Here is an 18,165-nt window from a genome sequence, read left to right on the forward strand (position 1 = left end):
AATCTATCACAGATTAAGAATTTTTTTGGATTTCTGTTCTAGGTCATACCAGTCAACCAAAATCATGTACACCAGCTGGACCCCCGTGACGCACACGGCCTCTTTTGACAGGGTGTATTTTATATACGAACATGATTTTATATACAAAAACATTTTTTTTTACATCTTCAATGTATAATAAAAAGACCTCTTAAGGCCGATTTTCGATTGCTCTATTCTTTATATGTTAAAACAAATCGTGAAAAAGAGGTTGAATTTCATGCTCAAAGGTGGCATACCCCCTTAATATCTATAGAAAGAAGTAATTTAATTATACATAATTACGCACATCCATAATATTACGAAAAATGCAAATGTTCTACGTACATTTTTTATACTCTTGTATTATAAATCGTTGCGCGCGTGTATCTCTTGATATTCATAATATTTGTATTACATACCAGAGCAGTGCGGTTTGACCATCTTCCGATTTTTTCCCAAATGAGGTCGTGCAAATAAATATTCTCGAAGCCACTTACGTCGGGCAATCTACTACTTACTACATTCTGCGAATCTATTTTTAACTTGATAGTAGTTGCGTAGTGTCGATGTTTAACAAATTTTCCCAAAGGATTTTTTGGCGATGCATTGACAATGCATTCTCCAATGGACTGACTCAGAATATAGGACATTCGCCCGAAAAGCGACAGAATCGTCATTGCGAAAAACGCGAAACAAACGTCTTATATACAGATATGTTATGCGCACTACGCGTTAGTTAGTACTGGACACTAACCGCGTATTAGCCAGCATAGTAACTAACTGTGATATAAGATAGTTTCGATTGGATATACATATGCATATCTACATCCCCACTAATTCAAATAATGTAGCGATTACATAAGTTATTGTACATTATATTTTAAAAATTATTTCTATATATACATATACATATATATATAGATTTTATATTTGCATATGTAAAATTTATATTTTAAAGCGTGTTCGAAATAGATAAGAGCACTCCATCTAGCAGTTTTTTATTTTATGTAAAAAACTTTGTTTCAAAGAAAATATTTATCTTGTACATATATAACTATTATGTTCTTACTCGGGAAATTTTTCTAAATTTTCGTTAACATTCAATCAACTTTAAAATATTAAATGCGTAAAATATTTCTTTGTCTATTTCCTTATCTCTAGAAAACACGATATATTACCCCTGAACGAATTTTTCCGCTTTTTTTTAACATAATTATTCGATATCTCTAAGAAACATAAATGAGAAAAATCTGGATTAATACGCTACCTTCGGTAATGCACGCAAATTCAGATATCAAATCCGCTTAAAAACACAAAGTCCTGCAAAGTAAGATAAATAGATAAATCTATTTCCGTCCGGATGACGTTTATACATTCGTTTGTGCAAATGTGCCGCAAATCATTGAATTGCGTGCTACTTGTCGCGTCACATAAATGATAGCGTTTTGTTTTATTTCCGATGATGTTGAAATAAAATAGCTTGTGTTAATATGATTGAAGAGTTTTATGTAATGTGTATAAAGGCCAGTTTTACCAATGTCGATTAACTGTAACCTTCGATTAAACTCACTCTTCATCTCTTTCTAACTGCCTCGCTTAGAAACAGATGAAGAGTGAGTTTAATCGAAGGTTACAGTTAATGGACGTTAGTGAAACTGGCTCTAAATAATTTTGCAAATTTAGAATGAAAAGAGGAAGCGCGATTCTAAATTAGATTACGGACGGAAAACAACAGAGTATTTCTTGGTTGCTGCGAGAAAATGTATCATCGGGAGCATGGTTCGACTGCGATATAACTCACTGATTCGACTAAAGCATATTTCTTCTATTTCTTCTATTTTATGAGCGACTTTCGAGCGATTAGCGGAAGTTACGCACAATCTTATTTGGCGCCCGTTCAAGTCGTATTCTACGAAATTTTATGCGAAGAAGCGAAGATATCGCGAGGATTGCCAACGGGTGCATTTGCATATTTCTGAATTTTCGAGAAAAAACACTGCAATTGAAAAGACTGCAGATCGTTTTTAAACTTTAAACACCGTCATGAAAACCTAAATTATTGAAATTATTGTGATGTGATGTTACATGATGCAATGATGATTGATGATATCATCCTGATGCTAAATAAAAAATATCTACATATATATTGTTGTATGTACAATATGTTAAATATATTGTATATAAATTGGAGCATTCAATAGACAGTTTTGGCGAATTACATCTAATATGATTTACTTGTCATATGCACGCACAATAGTAATTTCTAATTATTGTGTGTGTGGCCAAGTGAATGAAAAAATATCACATTTAGTTCTGTATCGCGATCGTGGCATATCAGTGGACGAAAATGCGACATTTGCATTTCAAATTAATTTCATGAAGGAAACGACAGTTTATTCTAGAAGTAGATATGTACGTAATATATGGGTCTACAAAAAGATTTCCTTAAAATTCAACTTGCGTGCGATAACGCACGAGCTTAATTATAATCAGTTATATCGTTAAAGCGATATTTCTTCCATTTATCGCGTCGCACACAATAAGTACAACTAGAGGTTCAGAAATTACATTATGTTAGATATTTTTATCAATGATGCCTACCGAATATATGCATATATAGAAATATAACAAGAGCATTGGAAAATTTGTTACGATAGAAATAACACTATATCTCTTTCAAATGATTTACAAATTTTATCAAGAAACTGATAGTAATCTTCATTTTAAGCAATAATCTTCAATTCAGTAATCTTGCATACGGTATTCATTTCTATAGTCTTTAAGGATTGTCCGGTATTTAAGATCTTTTTCTTGTATCAAAACAAGTGATATACTGAAACAATCTAATTCTCGATGAACTTAATTCTATCATGTTTGTGTTATATTAACATAAATTTCGCGAGTGATAAATTGTTTGAATAAGAAAGTTTATAGCTAGAGTATAAATCATATCTCTTTACAAAAGAGATATTTAACTATATTGCAAACAAATTATCATATAACAAGCATCTATCTCTGATCTTATATTGCTTAAGATAGCTTGTTTGTGTTGATCGCGACAATGTCGATTTCTCGTCACTGATAAAAGTTTCTTACTAGTCCTATCTTCTCTCAACAAGTTAAGTTTCTACACACTATCATTTTTTCATTTATTTATTGTTTCCTCTTACATCATAATTAGTAGCGAATGTTTGATGGTATTAATGATCATACATCTCACTATTTCCATCTTTGACAAGAAGATAGTGGCTGTTTAACTTTAAAGATTATGAACCTTTAGGCAAGCATTGAATATTATATTATTATATTTTTAGTACAGTATCAAGCTTATCAAATATGATTTATGAAAACACAGAAGTATTATATCAAAGTTTTATAGATTAAAACAATTGAAATTATTGGATGAACAATATAATGTACTAATTTTGTAATATCAAAGAAGTAGTAATTAGAAAAACCTACAGTAGTTATTACATTAGTAATTATTAGTGACAAACGTTTAATCTTTATTATAAAATTATTAGAGAATTCGAACTTTATCTCATTATTGGAAACTCATTGTGTTCTTTCTTTCGTTTAGCTGAAGATTTCAATTATGTATTAATTTCTTAAATACGTTGCATTATATAAAACATTTTAATATCACGATATTAATCCTATCGTTAAATTAAAAAATTTATATTATCTAACATATTTTTATTTAAAGAAAATAAGTATTAGTGTGAGAATTATTGTTAGAAACCAAGTCGCAACTTGAAGGAGTCGAAGAAGGAGTTGGCGACGAGGTAGCGCCCTCCCTTCGATGCCTTCGATCGCACAACCCTTCTGCCCCTATTGAACCGGTGCTTTTTTAACACATAGGTTTTTTTTTCGTATCATTATTACGATATATCCATGGATTCCCAAAGAATTATTTTTATTTCTACTTTCGTAGTTTAATAATGACAAATTTCAGGAAATCAATGTACAGCATAGTTAGGCGAATAAAAAGAATGTTGGGGTATGTATATGATAATATGTGATCAAGAAATTTAAAATTAATTAATTGCATATGCGAAGAATATATTTCGAAATGAAACACAACAGAAGTATAGGTTTTAATGTTTTTATTATAAGTTTGAAAGCAGCTTTTTCATTGAGTATTCTAGTCAGGCTTCGTTCGATGCTACAATTTGATTTCTCAAGGATATTTTTCGAGCGATCATTGACGACGATTTGCTGGATAATATTTTGGACGTATTTTTGTGTTTTTGCGTTTGTTCTCTTTCTTTTTGTCATGTTTCTCACGCAGTCGACGCTTCGAATAAACACGCGCAAATTCGAGGACAATAGGAAGACTAAACGTTTGCTGAACGCAAATCGACTATCCTGTGCGACTTTCACTCTTACATGTGTAATTGATCGCAAACGCAACGATATAATTTTTACTAGAGACACATTAATTCTCAGAAGAACCATTCAAATAAATTATTTGGTTCCCTCGCAGCGTCATTATTGCCGGCAATGCTCTCGACATCGTGCTTTTCACTCAGAAATTGACATCAAAATAGATGTCTGAGATACGTATCATCTGTTCACATTATCAATCGTCAATGATCGTTCCAAATGGAAATTATCGGCGGAGAAGTTAATTGCTTTCGCAAATTCTTACTTAGATCCATCTCCAAGATCGTTCTCTATTGGGCCCCGCAAAGTTTTACAAGAGTCCCATCGTTACGTGAAAAGTGACCACGCTATCGTAGAAATCGAACCCCGAGAGATTATCATTTAGTAGGCAATTTTGCATAGGAGAAAGAAACAGTCATGAGAGTAAGAGAATCATGGAGGGCGCAAAAATCAAATTCAATTCCGTTCGATTTCTTCGGTGTACATATATTTATTTCTGCAATACTGCGAAAATGAGAGATATTTTTTGTCAGAAAAGTGGCCGAAGAGGACAATAATTTACAAGGCCAAGGATTTGTGTTACGAGTGCAACGAACTGCCCATATAGAAAAATGGACGAAGTGTTATAGCAAAAATTGTTTCCCCCCTTCTATCATTATATATATATGTACGTATATATGTATTTATATATTTATAATTTTTCTGTTTTTAATTATTTTTTTCATGAAATTCGTACAATACCTATTGTGGCTTCTTCGACGGTCGTTGCGAACACTCTCGTCGTCATCGTCGGGTATTGAATTTCCCTATATTTAAGGCTCTTGAGATCGCACGCAGCGATTGTGATTGTGACATGCTACTTAGCGTGTCGCAACTGTATACATAAAAACATAATATACATAAATTATATATCATTTTAAAGTTTATTTTAATCAACGTCGCATGAGATGAATAAATACTAAGATTTGAATCACCGTTTTTTTACATGGTCCTGATTAAAATTAATTTATACTGAAACATGAGTATTGTTGATAAATCAGCTCGATAATGAGAAATTCGACAAGTTTTATTCTAAGAGGGCTTTTTGGCTTGATCTAAAATATAAAGCTTAATATAATAATATACATGTATGACAATATGGGAATAATATAATACTTTATGTTTTTTATAATACTTTGTGTAATTGATGACCAAGGACAGAGCAAAGCTTTCGCAGCAACTTTCGAATCGCGGATTTGTACATGCCGTGTATAAGTAACTCGTTGTAAGTTGTAACGAGTCGCGAGAATTGACTTGCTTCTTGAAACTTTGTTTCGAGCGAATAAGCACGTAAGGTAAGGTCAGGGACGACGATTACGACATTTGTCAGTCGAATAGCGATTGTTCGTATTATTGCAAAGTAGCTGATGTAAAAAATCGTAATATCGTATTGCGTTTATATTCTCTCGTTTATGTCCAATAACGACCTGTTCCGACTGTACAACGTGAATCACAAAAGATGGTTTCATAAGAAATACATATGACCGTCTTGGAATATTTTTAGATATTGCAAACATATTTTCTGATTAGTTCTATACTTTTTCTGTTTGATTTTTGTGGCAAATTAAAAAATAAAGAAAAGAAAAATTTATCGCAAGCTTGAAATTTTTGCAAAGATTATTCTCGCAATAAATAAAAATTATTAATGTAACCAAACGATGGCAGTGAAATTAAAACAATCTGGTCGAACGGAGTAGATCGCGAACGGAGAGATCTAGAGAGATTTCTTTTTACAACTGTACGCGGGCACGTTCATTCTTACACGCTTGTTTTTACTTTCCTCTCGTGACTTTTTCTACAAAACTGTGCAATATTTCTCGCTTAGCGAGCAATTCTTCGTCCAATTTAATTTTTTTTTTTAATTTTTTTTTTTAGAGATGCAGATTACTTATTTTATATACTTAGTATTTGTCCAAGACTGCAGTATCACATATGTCTTATTCAAGATTTTGCAGATAGAGTTCGATTGGCTTTGAAAAAAGAGAGGATAACAGAAACTGTGTATGGCAACAGTTCTTATCTCGAATTTAAGTGTTAAGAACTTTATCGATACGTATTCGATTTAATATTAATAATATTTTTATATTTCAAAAACGATCGTGTCGTATTTGTTTTATTGCTAATTCTTCTAATTAATATTCTTCATTTAAGTGCCAAATTCCATTTTTCGTTTTTCTTAACTTTAATGTCATACATTCGGTTATAGTTTTCGAAGTTAACGGAAATCATTTTCTCTGACCTGTCAAAAGTGATACGGCTTTGTTAAGTTTACGCGTTAATATCACGGATTAATTAGATAACGAATACAAACTTACGTATTTGTAATTAAAATTGCATACGCGCCTTCTTCCCTTACCTCACCGCCGCCGCTTTATGATACTTATATCACGTTGATCCTAAAAGAAATATCTGCTACTTGCGCTTCGTTGGATCGTGAGTGTATCTTGCTGCGTTTCACAGTAACAAATGGAAATTGCAAATAACATTTCCCGAATAAACTGGAATTACGGCCAGTGAACAATTTTTAAGCAATGGAGCCAATGGAGCGTGAAATTGCTGTTCGAGTTCGCATCGCGTGCGTTTCCATGTTGCGCAAGTTTTACATTTTTTATCACTGTGAAGGAAGTAAAAGGCAGTTGTAATTGACAAATTAGATTTTTATTTTCTGAGCTTCCTTCATCGTGCTTTATGGATATATTGCAGATATAGCAGCTACGGGTCCATTTTCTGCAATATGTCTTTCGCGTCTTATATAGATAAATTGGGGTGTCGGTATTAGTATTGCGAAACATGCGTTTTATCACTCTTTTTTTTTACTTAATTATTAAATTAAGTAAATGTTGTGTAAAAACTCAACTCTGGATAAAAATAATACTCGTCATCTCGTTATAGTGCTTAAAATTAGCTTTATTCTTAGTAAAAAAGTAAAAATGTTCGATTTTGATAATCAGTTATATTATTTCATCGAATTAAATTTATTTTGAATGTTAAATACTTCGAAATTATTATGTTTAGTGTTTAATTATACAAAGTTCGATCGATATCATTCGAAATAGGTCCAGGTTCAGGTAGATACTTCAGTCATTGAAACGCACGGATGATAACCCATATTTGTGAATTGAATTTACACAGATGTTGTAGACCTACTGTGTTGACGAAACTAAATGTAAATTGCAAAAGTCGGGCATTTTAGCGTATAACATCCCGCGCGATATGATTGGTGCATGAAAAATCTCATTACGTAGCGTACCGTTATTTAAATATAATCGATGCGCGATGAATTTAACCGTTTAATTGGCTTAATTACTACAATTTCAACAGTTTTAAATCTTTTTCTTTGCGTATAAGTATATAAACTATGATAGAGCCAGCTATATCGTTTCTGCCTCTAAAATCTATTTAACAAAGTTCTTGATTTTTCGATAATTCTCTTCTTTCATAACATGAAATTATATATCTCTATTTATATATATATATATATATATATATATGTACACGCGCATATATGTGTATGTGTATTTTACGTGTGTGCACGCGTATTTGCGTCTATACTTTCGATTTAATCAAATGTTTTCGGTGATGAGAATTGTGCCTTTGCTCTTCATAACTATAGAGAATAGAAAAATACTAATTTCTTACAATTGCATAACTATAAAAAGATTAAATCAAAGAGATGATTAGAAGTGAAAAATGCAAAAGCACACTATTGATACAAATCAATTGTCTCATCTATTCTTCACAAGTAGCAATGGCAAGTAATTCAGATTCGTATAATTATACGATAATTCAGACTCGATCTAATAAATATTTGCAAAAGATTGATTGTCAGCACGTTCTATTATTAGCAAAGACGCCATTCTCGTCTGCAGCAGTAGCGCGCGCTTTCCCACATCTGTATGGTCAATGATTATGTAAATATATATACATGTCATATTACAAGATATATACACCTAATATTGCTGTTTTGGCGCTTCGTATGTATATCATACGAATATATCTTTGCGAACGTAGCGCCATTCCTGCCGTCTGCGTAACAATAACTATTTGCAGTTTGCACGAGAAACTTTTCTTAACGAATTAACACCTTCGTCAACTTGAACAGTAAATTCTCCAAGTTAAATAACACTTTCTCATTGCTTTATAATCACTCGTCATGTGAAACGCAATATAGATTAAACATTAAATTATCAAATAAATAACCGAGTAAAAAAACGATATAAAACGTCATCAGAAATATTTTTGTAATTTACAGCTTTAATATAATATGAAATTGTAATAGATAACATAATAAAATTTGTAATTAAAAATATACAAACAACAAAAAGTATAAATTAGATTTTATTCGAAATTGACTCAAAACTTTTAAATTTCGGTTTCAATCGAAACTGCTTAAGTGGTAACTTGCAGTATGCAACAGGATCGTGTCGACGATTCCATCTTGGATAGAATGACGATCACATTTGCAATTCCATTGACTATTTGTCGAGTACGACGAAACAATTATTTCGTATTCGATTTAGCTTTTTCGCTCTTCTGCTCTAATTATACAGTGTTATTCGATAATAATATTGTTCAATGCATTTAAAGTCAAAAGAACGTATCTAAATTGAAGACTTCTAAACATTTTTCAATCAAGATAAAAATTCCTCTACCTATCGATATTGTTCAAACTATGTATTAAAACCTTTGATTAATTTCTCTTTAAAGGAAATTATAATGTTGACGTAATAAAGCCTTCGAGTTTACATTCAGGTACCTTTGCTATTGCAATACTCTTTCTGTCTATAGGAAAATATATTTATAAATGTGCCATACATGTGCTCTCAATTAGTCAATTTGACCGATTGGTTCTTACAAATAACTCGATTAATGCAGAACCAGTCAAAAATGGAGATAAGTATAAGCCATATAAGTATATTTAAAATTCCAATTAAAAATTTATTAAAAATAATATGTATTTAAATTTATACCGTAAAGAAAAAAGTTATTACGGAAATGTGTGTGTGCATCTACTTTTCTGAAAGAAAATTAGAATATCTATATATTTGCATCTAAATTAATCGCTCAAGATCCCCAAAAAATTATTTCCTGTAGACCTTTTAATCTTCAACAAGTATGAATTTTAGTATCATGGGATCTATAACACGACTAATAAAATAAATCCGTGAAATTTTTTAAAAAGAATAATTTAATTATAATTTATTCTATTTTATATGTAAGATTTTAATTATTTTATTTTATTGTTAGCTTTCATATTATATGTTTCTGTAACGTATTCTTAACATCTTTGAACCTAAAATAATTTATGATATTTGTTGAAAATTTATATACTTGTTTGGTTCTGACTATATGGCCGGTATTCATAGTCGGATCTTATTTCACGATCGCCTTAAGTAATGTCAAGATGCTAATACGGCTCTGTGATTGATTCATGACATCTTAAGGTTGTACTTAAGACAGTCTTAAATATAAGAACCGACTATGAATACCGGCCTATATCTTGACACTGGTTAGACATCAACGTTACAAGTTATATCACGAATCACATGCGCGCGAATGTTTGGCTTAATAATTATAATTATAAAATGTTACGTTATCTCGTTGAGAGACACATTGGCTTGGTGTCAAAGTGAATTGTTCTTATGGCCGGAGAGAGGCTTAGAAATGTAGCGTAATCGCCATAATACTATCGTAAACAATACGATGCATGTGAATCTATATCTACCTACGTATGTGTGTGTGTGTGTGTGTGTGTGTGTGTGTGTGGGTGTGTGTGCATGTGTATAAGGTGGATATATTCCCTCGGAGAGTTTCGATGTGTCTCGAAGAAGCCGTCGCAAGCGAGTAATTCGTAAAACTGCATTTATTTACCTCGTTTCTTCATTAGTTTTTGGCCTTGCAAAATTATGCTGGCGTTTCATCGGAATCACGAGATGAAATCTCGTCCCATTTTTCCCTTCACTCATCTTAAAGAGCGACTAACGAAAATGCGAAGATCTTCTCTTTAAATGTGTTACGTCTATATTATCAGAGTCGATATATAAACATAATTATCGACACGTTATATTCGTTAACAGCGACGTTCGCTGCTCAAAAAGAAGCAAAGTCAACTTACTTAGTACTCAATCGTGTCATCGGAGAAGTCCAGGCACACGCATGAGGTGGCCAACAACTAAATTTTTCAGCTGCACTGATAAACCACCGTGAACATGCCACGTACATGTCGTGCACGTACAAATATACAAACGAGAGAGTAATGAAACAGTAGCGATTGTTCGATGTACATACATGAACGTTTTAGAGTAAAAATAATCGCGAGCGCATTATCATACAGCGGACTCACGTCTTCACGAGAGGCTATACTACCAAGCGTATTGGATGATGAACTTTTTCGCGTCGTGGCAGATTGTCTCGAGGAAAGGAAGAAAAGAAATAATCGGCGCGAGAAGAACTTTCACAAATACTCTCTCGGTCTGGGCGGTGGTCTCTTACGGTCGGATCTCTCGGCGGTCCTGTCTGCGACAGTTCTGTCGGTCGGTCCACCGCTCAAATCCCGATCATCGGTACACTCGAGCATCTGCGTAGTCTCCGTGGCCTCTGACGGGCTCATTGGCTGCGTGGCGAGAGGAGCGAGCGGCGCCGCACCCTTGTTGCGCGATTTGCTGCGTCGCTTGCGTAGGATAAGTGGCCCCAGGGCATTCGAATCGTCACCGCGCGACGTGGAAGCCTGCGCCAGCCGCTCCAACAGCTCCTTGTTGACGTCCCGCGATGACGACGACTGATGGTGATGATGATGATGATGATGGTGCTCCTGGCTGCTCTTAGACATGCGTTCCGTCGCCGTCGACTGTTCTCGATAACCCTCGCTCGGTGTCGTGGACGTCGATGTGGTAGCGATTGACGGTTTATACTCGCTAGTCTGAGTCGCGGACTGAACTAACGTTACTGCGCTCGAGGTAACGGGTGACTGACTCTGGACACCGCTCAGACCAAAGCTTGGAATTTTCTGTTGCTGAGAACTGCCACTACTGCCGCCGGATGATGATGTTCCTGATCCGGCAACCGGCAACTTGTTCATCAGCGCTTGCAGCATGTCCTCGATCTTGGCCAGTCGCTGATTTACTCTTTGCACCTCTAGCTTCAAATCCACCTTCACTTCCAGTACCGCCGCGAGAATCTCTCGCTCGTGACTCGGTTGCTGCGTAATCAGACCACCATCGTAGCTTTCTAGACGTCGTAGCTGTAACTGCTTCGAGTCCACACTGAGAATCTGTTGTTGTTGTTGTTGCGCCTGCTGTGGCTGCGCATCCTTCTGATTTTCGTTGTCGCCGCCCTCTTCGATCGTGCCTCCCAATTTGCCGAGCTTCGGGAAGACCTTGTTGGCGCTAGAACTCGGACGCGAATCTCTCGCGCTAAGAGATCGCTTGAACGTATCACCAACCGTGCCCGATTCGCTACCGGTGTCTAAACTTGAGCTACCTGCAGGATTATTATAAGTTTTTTCATAGATTTCTCACAGAAAGTTCAATTTCAATTTATTTCTTGATTGTGCTTTAAGTAACATTATATATGTATATCTTATTGATTTAATTGTGTACGTGCAATTAAGATTAATAAAAATTGATTTTCTTAAAAAAATTTTACCTAACAAACGACCCCACTTGCCGGGTCGCGTCTTCGCGACGGTTGTTCCACCTTCCTCGGCGGTAGATAGTTTCTTAGCGTGCGACGTTTCGCCATCCTTGGCCTCTTTACCGTCGCCCTTTTCTATGTCGGCAGTGTGTTTTTCGCGGCGAAACCTACACGGAATACAAAGAGAAAACAAAGCCGTCTTTATTTCCTAGTGTGTACAAGCGACTTACAAAATATATTTACATACAAAGGAGAAAATACGATAAAGGCTGGTTATTCCCTAGATTTGGACCAGGGCAGCGGGCAGCAAAGTACAAATGCATACAAAGGGGCAAGAGTGTGGTGAAGGGGTGCTGGATAAAAGATCATTCTGACGTGAAAAATTTTATTTGCCTGTTTTTCTATATAAATTTAATGAGTTTCGTTCTTTTTTCCGGCCCGATTAAATCTACGGTACATCCCCGCTAACTAGTTCGAGGCAAAGCTAATAGGGTTATTATCATAGCGTAGAATACAGCCGCCTACTGTCGAGAGCTAAAAAGGAAGGTAACTCCGATTGGTTGGCGGTCGAGCGACTTACGGTGCGACGTGTCTGGGATCCACGACGATGGTGGATGATGTTGGCAAAATCGCAAAATATATACGGGGGGAGGAAAACGGAGGAGAACGTTGGTGAACACTGATGGTGAAAGCTAATTTGCCGTAGCAAGATTTTCAGAAAGCGTTTTCTACAAGTAGCTTCTTCAACAATCAGGACACGTTCTCGTATTACCAATAATGTTTGAATCATATCAGAGCTTTGGTATTTTGCGCTAAAATTATACAAGCTCCTCAGGTGCTACAACTTCTTAATCCAACTCAAATCGTGGGGATACGCCGCTTAATACTTGATTAAAAAAGCTCTCGAAGGAAATTCTTGTATTCTTTATTGCCTTCATTGATCTATATTGATAGCGGATGTCGTAATGCTTGGATGCTTTCTCAGATTTGGAAATTGTATAAAACAGCAAAGCAATATTGTTGACAAATGAAGAGACATGAATTAACAGTACTTGGATTCGTAAATGTTTTCTCGGCATAAATTTTAGTACAACATGACATCTTTACCGAACTGACAATAAATTAATCATCCATTTGCGATGTACTAATTGCGAATGCTTTAATAATATAACAATACCTATTTCTCTATGTTTGATAATATATTACAAAAAGTTATCATATTAGAAATTGCATTTGCTGCATGGCATCTGCTCATGAATTTTACGGATAAAATACTGAACTATACCACATCCATTGATGATAGATAAATTAACGAATTGATAAAATTATTCAATAATAATATAAATTATTTAAATCATTTTTTGAACAGACTATTATACGGTACCAACCAGTGTCGACCAACGTTTATTATTATTATTATTATTATTATTATTATTATTTTGGTATATTATCTTTTAGGATAATAACGACATCAGAATGAGAAATTGCCTGACAAACTTTGGGAATGCCACTTTATGGAACATATTAAACGCGGCGAATAGTTACGTTATAATTATTAATTATTGATGTTGTCACAGTGCCTTTCTGAAAGGAGGCTCGCGTAGGCAGTGAAAAATGTTATTAAAATCGCATTGCATGTATCAAAGCACGCTTGTCTCTCTCGAAATTAATCAATCAACGATTTATACATAACTATTACTTTTCGTTAAAGGTGCATTAATGTATTATATAACAATATTATTGTTATAATAATATAAACCGAATTAATATTTCAATTATGTAAATTATTAAAAAAATTCTCTTTCTAATATATACTTATATATGCAATTTCTATACAGATTGAAATATTAAAATGTCATCATGCATTCGATTGAATTGACAAAGGCGGTTCAAAATCTGTCATATTCGATTAAATGAAAACACCCTGTTATTGATTACAGAATCTATTAATATATGTGTATAATAAACAACAAATAAGTTTATACCATCTCTTAATATTATCATCTTTAAAGAAAGATTCGATATCATCATGCATGTAAATCAAATGACGTTTATCATTGAACTAAAAGGGTTTGTCGATCGTTGCGATAATAATCATTACAAAAAATTATTGTAAGACTAGTGAGTATAATTAATTAATTATGCTACAAAGAAAAGTAGCGTAAGACTATCAAGTCAAAATTCTGGAGGAATAATTAGCGATAAAAGCGTATTGCGTGTGAGTCAGGCAGTTGAGAATGCGAAAGTCATAGATATATAATATATGTATATATAAAACGTTGATGATTATACAATAGAAATAAAAAAAAGGCATAATATTGATAATATTGTAGCTGTAAATCTTAAATGCAGCGTGATATTCGTTTAGTTTTCTCTCTGGCATTCCGATAATTTCTCTGGCATCTGCAAGACAGTATTTTATATATGTTCGTACGTATATGCACTCTCATACAAATATCCAACTATATAGGAGATAAAGAGAAATCTGAATACTAGAGTGTGCGTTCGTCGCATGCACTTCGCATAAAAATCGAAGAAAATCGGATGCTCGTTAAATACGTCAGGATTTCAACAGTTTCTCATCTCGCCGACAGCACTCTGCGAATTTGCACAATTTTATACGCGATTAATAATTACATTCGTAGTCTTTAACTATATAGATGAGATATTGCTCGCTCGAAAAGTACCTATTATTAATTGCCAATATCAATTTTGTTAAATATATTAAATCATATTGTTCGAATCGTTTTATTTTTTATTAACAAACCTTGTAAGAATTCCGAGTGTTATTGCTACAGCATTACGATTATATTATTTCGTTCTAGCGCTGAAAATAAAAATTGGCGAATAAAGTTGCAAAGCTATCTAACGCATAACGGAGGGAATAAAAACTGTACGAAATCCTGCAATTTGCACTATGTGGCTCTGGCTTTTAGTAATAAAATGTACATGATTATGCGAAAAAGATGTGCATGACCTTGTAAAGCCATATATTTTACAGCACTCTAGCATTCGTTAATAACTGCAGTATAATCATTAAAATATGATAATGATACTGATACGATACCGCAGATGAAGTGTACGTCTCGTGAAAATGCTGCTGGAAGGACGAACAAACCGAAGCATCTTTGTAGTCTTTGTATCTTATGCAATCTTTGATAGAATAGATATTTAAACAGATAGAATTATTTACAAAAAAATGGTCCGATAACCTCTTAATCATTATCAAATTCATCGTTCTAGCTTATCCTTCATTAATTTAATAAACATTAGTAGGCCATTGTAGATAATCACATCAATGACGTTATAATACTACTGTAAAGCAAAAAATCATATTAATTTTATATATTTTATTAAAAATATAAAATATAGAATATACAACGCAAGTGTATTCAATGAGGATAAATGTGAAGTTTGGGACGTTTCTGGCGGCTGCCACTCTCGATTTGCTCGTGTTTCAACATAGACGTGTGATGAAAATTTATCGTTGTTCACATTCAAGCGTGTGTACTGCAAGTGCACGTACGTGATACCTTCCAGCTGGCACATTACGGGACGTATTACGGTATTTACCACGTCGAATGGATGTGGGAGAAGTACCCGAACACATGTGTGCAGGGTGTTCTTGAATGACAGTGACAAATTTTAGATTAAAGGTATCTTCGACCGATCTGGAATCGATATCGTCTCAACGAGAGTTTATCTAGATCTCTTTTCGCTTTCTTGGGTTCCAACATAAAATTTCCCGGAATGTAGCTAAGCATTAAATTAAGATTTTTATCAAAGCTCATTCAAAACAAATTAAACAAAAACTTAATTCTTTTAAAAATTACCCATTTTAAAATAGTTGTAAAATAGTAGTAAATTATTTGTATATAATCAATCAATCGTATGTTTTTTATTTAAAAATTTATTTTTTTCATTTACAAAAAAAAAATCAATTCGCCACATTTTTTGGTTAAAAATAAAGTTGAATTAAGTTTGTTAATGTTACACAAGAACATTCTGCCTACATTATGTTACCTTTGTTTTGAGGGGCAATGCAGTTTAATCCCTTATTTGCCTGATTATCAGTAAAGATAAAAAAATAGTTTCAATTCAAATATAAATCGTTTATAAAAAGGATCTATTTCATTGGATATATTTCATAAAATCTCTTTACAGCATATCTGCTTAGACTCTTTATTAGAAAAAATTATTTTACTTCATATTTTCCCCTTCCATTATCATATTTTTCGAAGTTGGCAAACAGTACATATTGACTTAGGGATGGGGGAAATTAAAAGTACGTAACGAGGCTCTTAATTGATGAAACTCGGAATCATCAGAATGCAAATGTGGGATTAACCCGCGGAGACACGTGCATCACGCACTGCCGTGGTATATACGGTATATATTCATGAATGTTACATATATATACACGAATATTGAAACAGGTATTCCGGTATTATATGCATAATGTAATATACAGTATACATCGCGGTGGATATTAATAAAAACTGCCACGGTCATAACGACGGCAATCATAATGATAATTTAATGATAAAAGATAACAATATAATAATGATAACAATAATAATAATAACAATAATAACAATGATAATAAAACGTGTACGTAGCGAGGAAAACGGCAAAAAAGAAGATTTGAGAAGAAATAAATACATAAGAAAAATAATGAAATTGCCTAAAACTCGGCCAGGGTGGCAGGACGTTCACGGTGAGCTCCTCGTCGGAATCCTGCTGGGACCGTCCGCTCACGGTCCTGGTCATGCCGATCGGGCTTTCCCCGTCGCTCTTGAACCTTTTCGGAAAGAACAGGCCAGCCAAGCAACACGATCAACAGTCACATTCAGCAACAGCCACGGAAGATACAAAAATCGTTCGCGATAACTTCTCTGTACATACATCATTCTCTCTCTTTCTCTCTCTCTCATTCCTTACTTTTTTATTTTTCTCTTCTTTTTCTCTCCCTTGCACGTGTCACGCAGGGTGTTGTATGTGCACGCGCATAAAGTGTAACGATGGTAAAACAATCTATTGATAGCGCAACAATCAACTCGAGTTCTTTCAAATCCATCTCAATAAACACGTTTTCAGTCTTTCGTTAACTGTTACTTTAATAATATATTCAATTGTATATTTTTAATTAATTGTTACTTTAATAATATATTTATTTTCGCCTACGAATTAAATTTTTCTTAATTATTTTGCTACATTATTAATATCTGACGATTTAATGCACAAAATTATTTCAGACAAATTCGTACTTACATATTCGATTTTTAATGAATATGTGTGCGCGCGCGCGCGCGCGAAAAATGTGTCTTTAGAGACAAAACTAACAATTGCGCTACGTTATAAAGGATCGCATATCGTTGTACGCGTGCACATGCTCTATGTGAAAATATATTGTGAATTAATATGCATTACTTTATGATATATCATATATCGCGTGGGCAATTACATTCACTTATATATCTAGTCATCGTGTGGAAGAAAAAATTTTGAATGCAAAATTGCGCTCTCTCGTATGCTTCGATAAAGTTTTTTACGATCGTCAAAACAAATCGAAGCAGACACTTTCCAACAATTTAATCATCAGTGACAACCGGAAGTCGTCAGCTACAAACTAATACTTGCAATTGTAATTTTCTTAGCAAAAATCCATTCCGTAAAGTTGAATTTCAATAATTAAGAATTGCTTTAAAAATTGTCGAATGTCCTTTTATCTTGCGCAACTTCTATTTGTCGATTTCTCAGAATGGATTTCTCGACTGATTCATGTTTTTGTTCCAAGGATGAGTAACTGATGACGTCGAATTTGAGTGCACTCGATCATATTCGGTAACTATAATAGTAGATACTAAGCAAGTGTTTTCCTACCTCGAGAAGATCTTGCGAACCAGATGATCCTGAGCTTGATCCAACTGCGGCTCATTTTTTCTTCTTTCGGCCAACTCCTTTTCTCGACGGACATCGGCGACTTTTCGAAAGATGAGCTGTGCACAGAATTCAGCTTTATTGTTGTACATATGTACAACATATATTATCCTTATTAAATAATATCTAAAGTAAAAGAGATACATA

At 34.0% G+C, this 18,165-nt stretch overlaps 2 protein-coding genes across 9 annotated transcripts in view; both read right to left on the reverse strand.

Annotated features, from left to right (window-relative positions):
- Window positions 1-842, reverse strand: part of LOC112463216 (4-coumarate--CoA ligase 1-like) — a 4,683-nt gene extending 3,841 nt beyond the window's left edge. Inside the window, exon 1 of the mRNA XM_025029448.1 lies at window positions 441-842. Within this exon, the coding sequence (XP_024885216.1) occupies window positions 441-698 (258 nt within the window). The 5' untranslated portion in view covers window positions 699-842. The remainder of the gene's footprint in view (window positions 1-440) is intronic.
- An 8,573-nt stretch (window positions 843-9,415) lies between these two features.
- LOC112463228 (potassium voltage-gated channel protein eag) overlaps window positions 9,416-18,165 on the reverse strand; it is a 69,057-nt gene continuing 60,307 nt past the window's right edge. For 4 of the 8 annotated variants that reach the window (XM_025029479.1, XM_025029477.1, XM_025029478.1 and 1 more), the window contains 4 exons: window positions 17,962-18,077; window positions 16,763-16,879; window positions 12,091-12,245; window positions 9,416-11,925 (listed from right to left, as the gene is read on the reverse strand). In XM_025029479.1, the coding sequence (XP_024885247.1) occupies window positions 10,901-11,925; window positions 12,091-12,245; window positions 16,763-16,879; window positions 17,962-18,077 (1,413 nt within the window). In that variant the 3' untranslated portion in view covers window positions 9,416-10,900. The remainder of the gene's footprint in view (window positions 11,926-12,090; window positions 12,246-16,762; window positions 16,880-17,961; window positions 18,078-18,165) is intronic. The other 4 variants (XM_025029483.1, XM_025029481.1, XM_025029482.1 and 1 more) reach the window with 1 other exon arrangement.

The sequence above is a fragment of the Temnothorax curvispinosus genome, unplaced genomic scaffold (genome assembly GCF_003070985.1).
Source record: "Temnothorax curvispinosus isolate PA1 unplaced genomic scaffold, ASM307098v1 QBEX01013129.1, whole genome shotgun sequence".
Lineage (NCBI taxonomy): Eukaryota > Metazoa > Arthropoda > Insecta > Hymenoptera > Formicidae > Temnothorax > Temnothorax curvispinosus.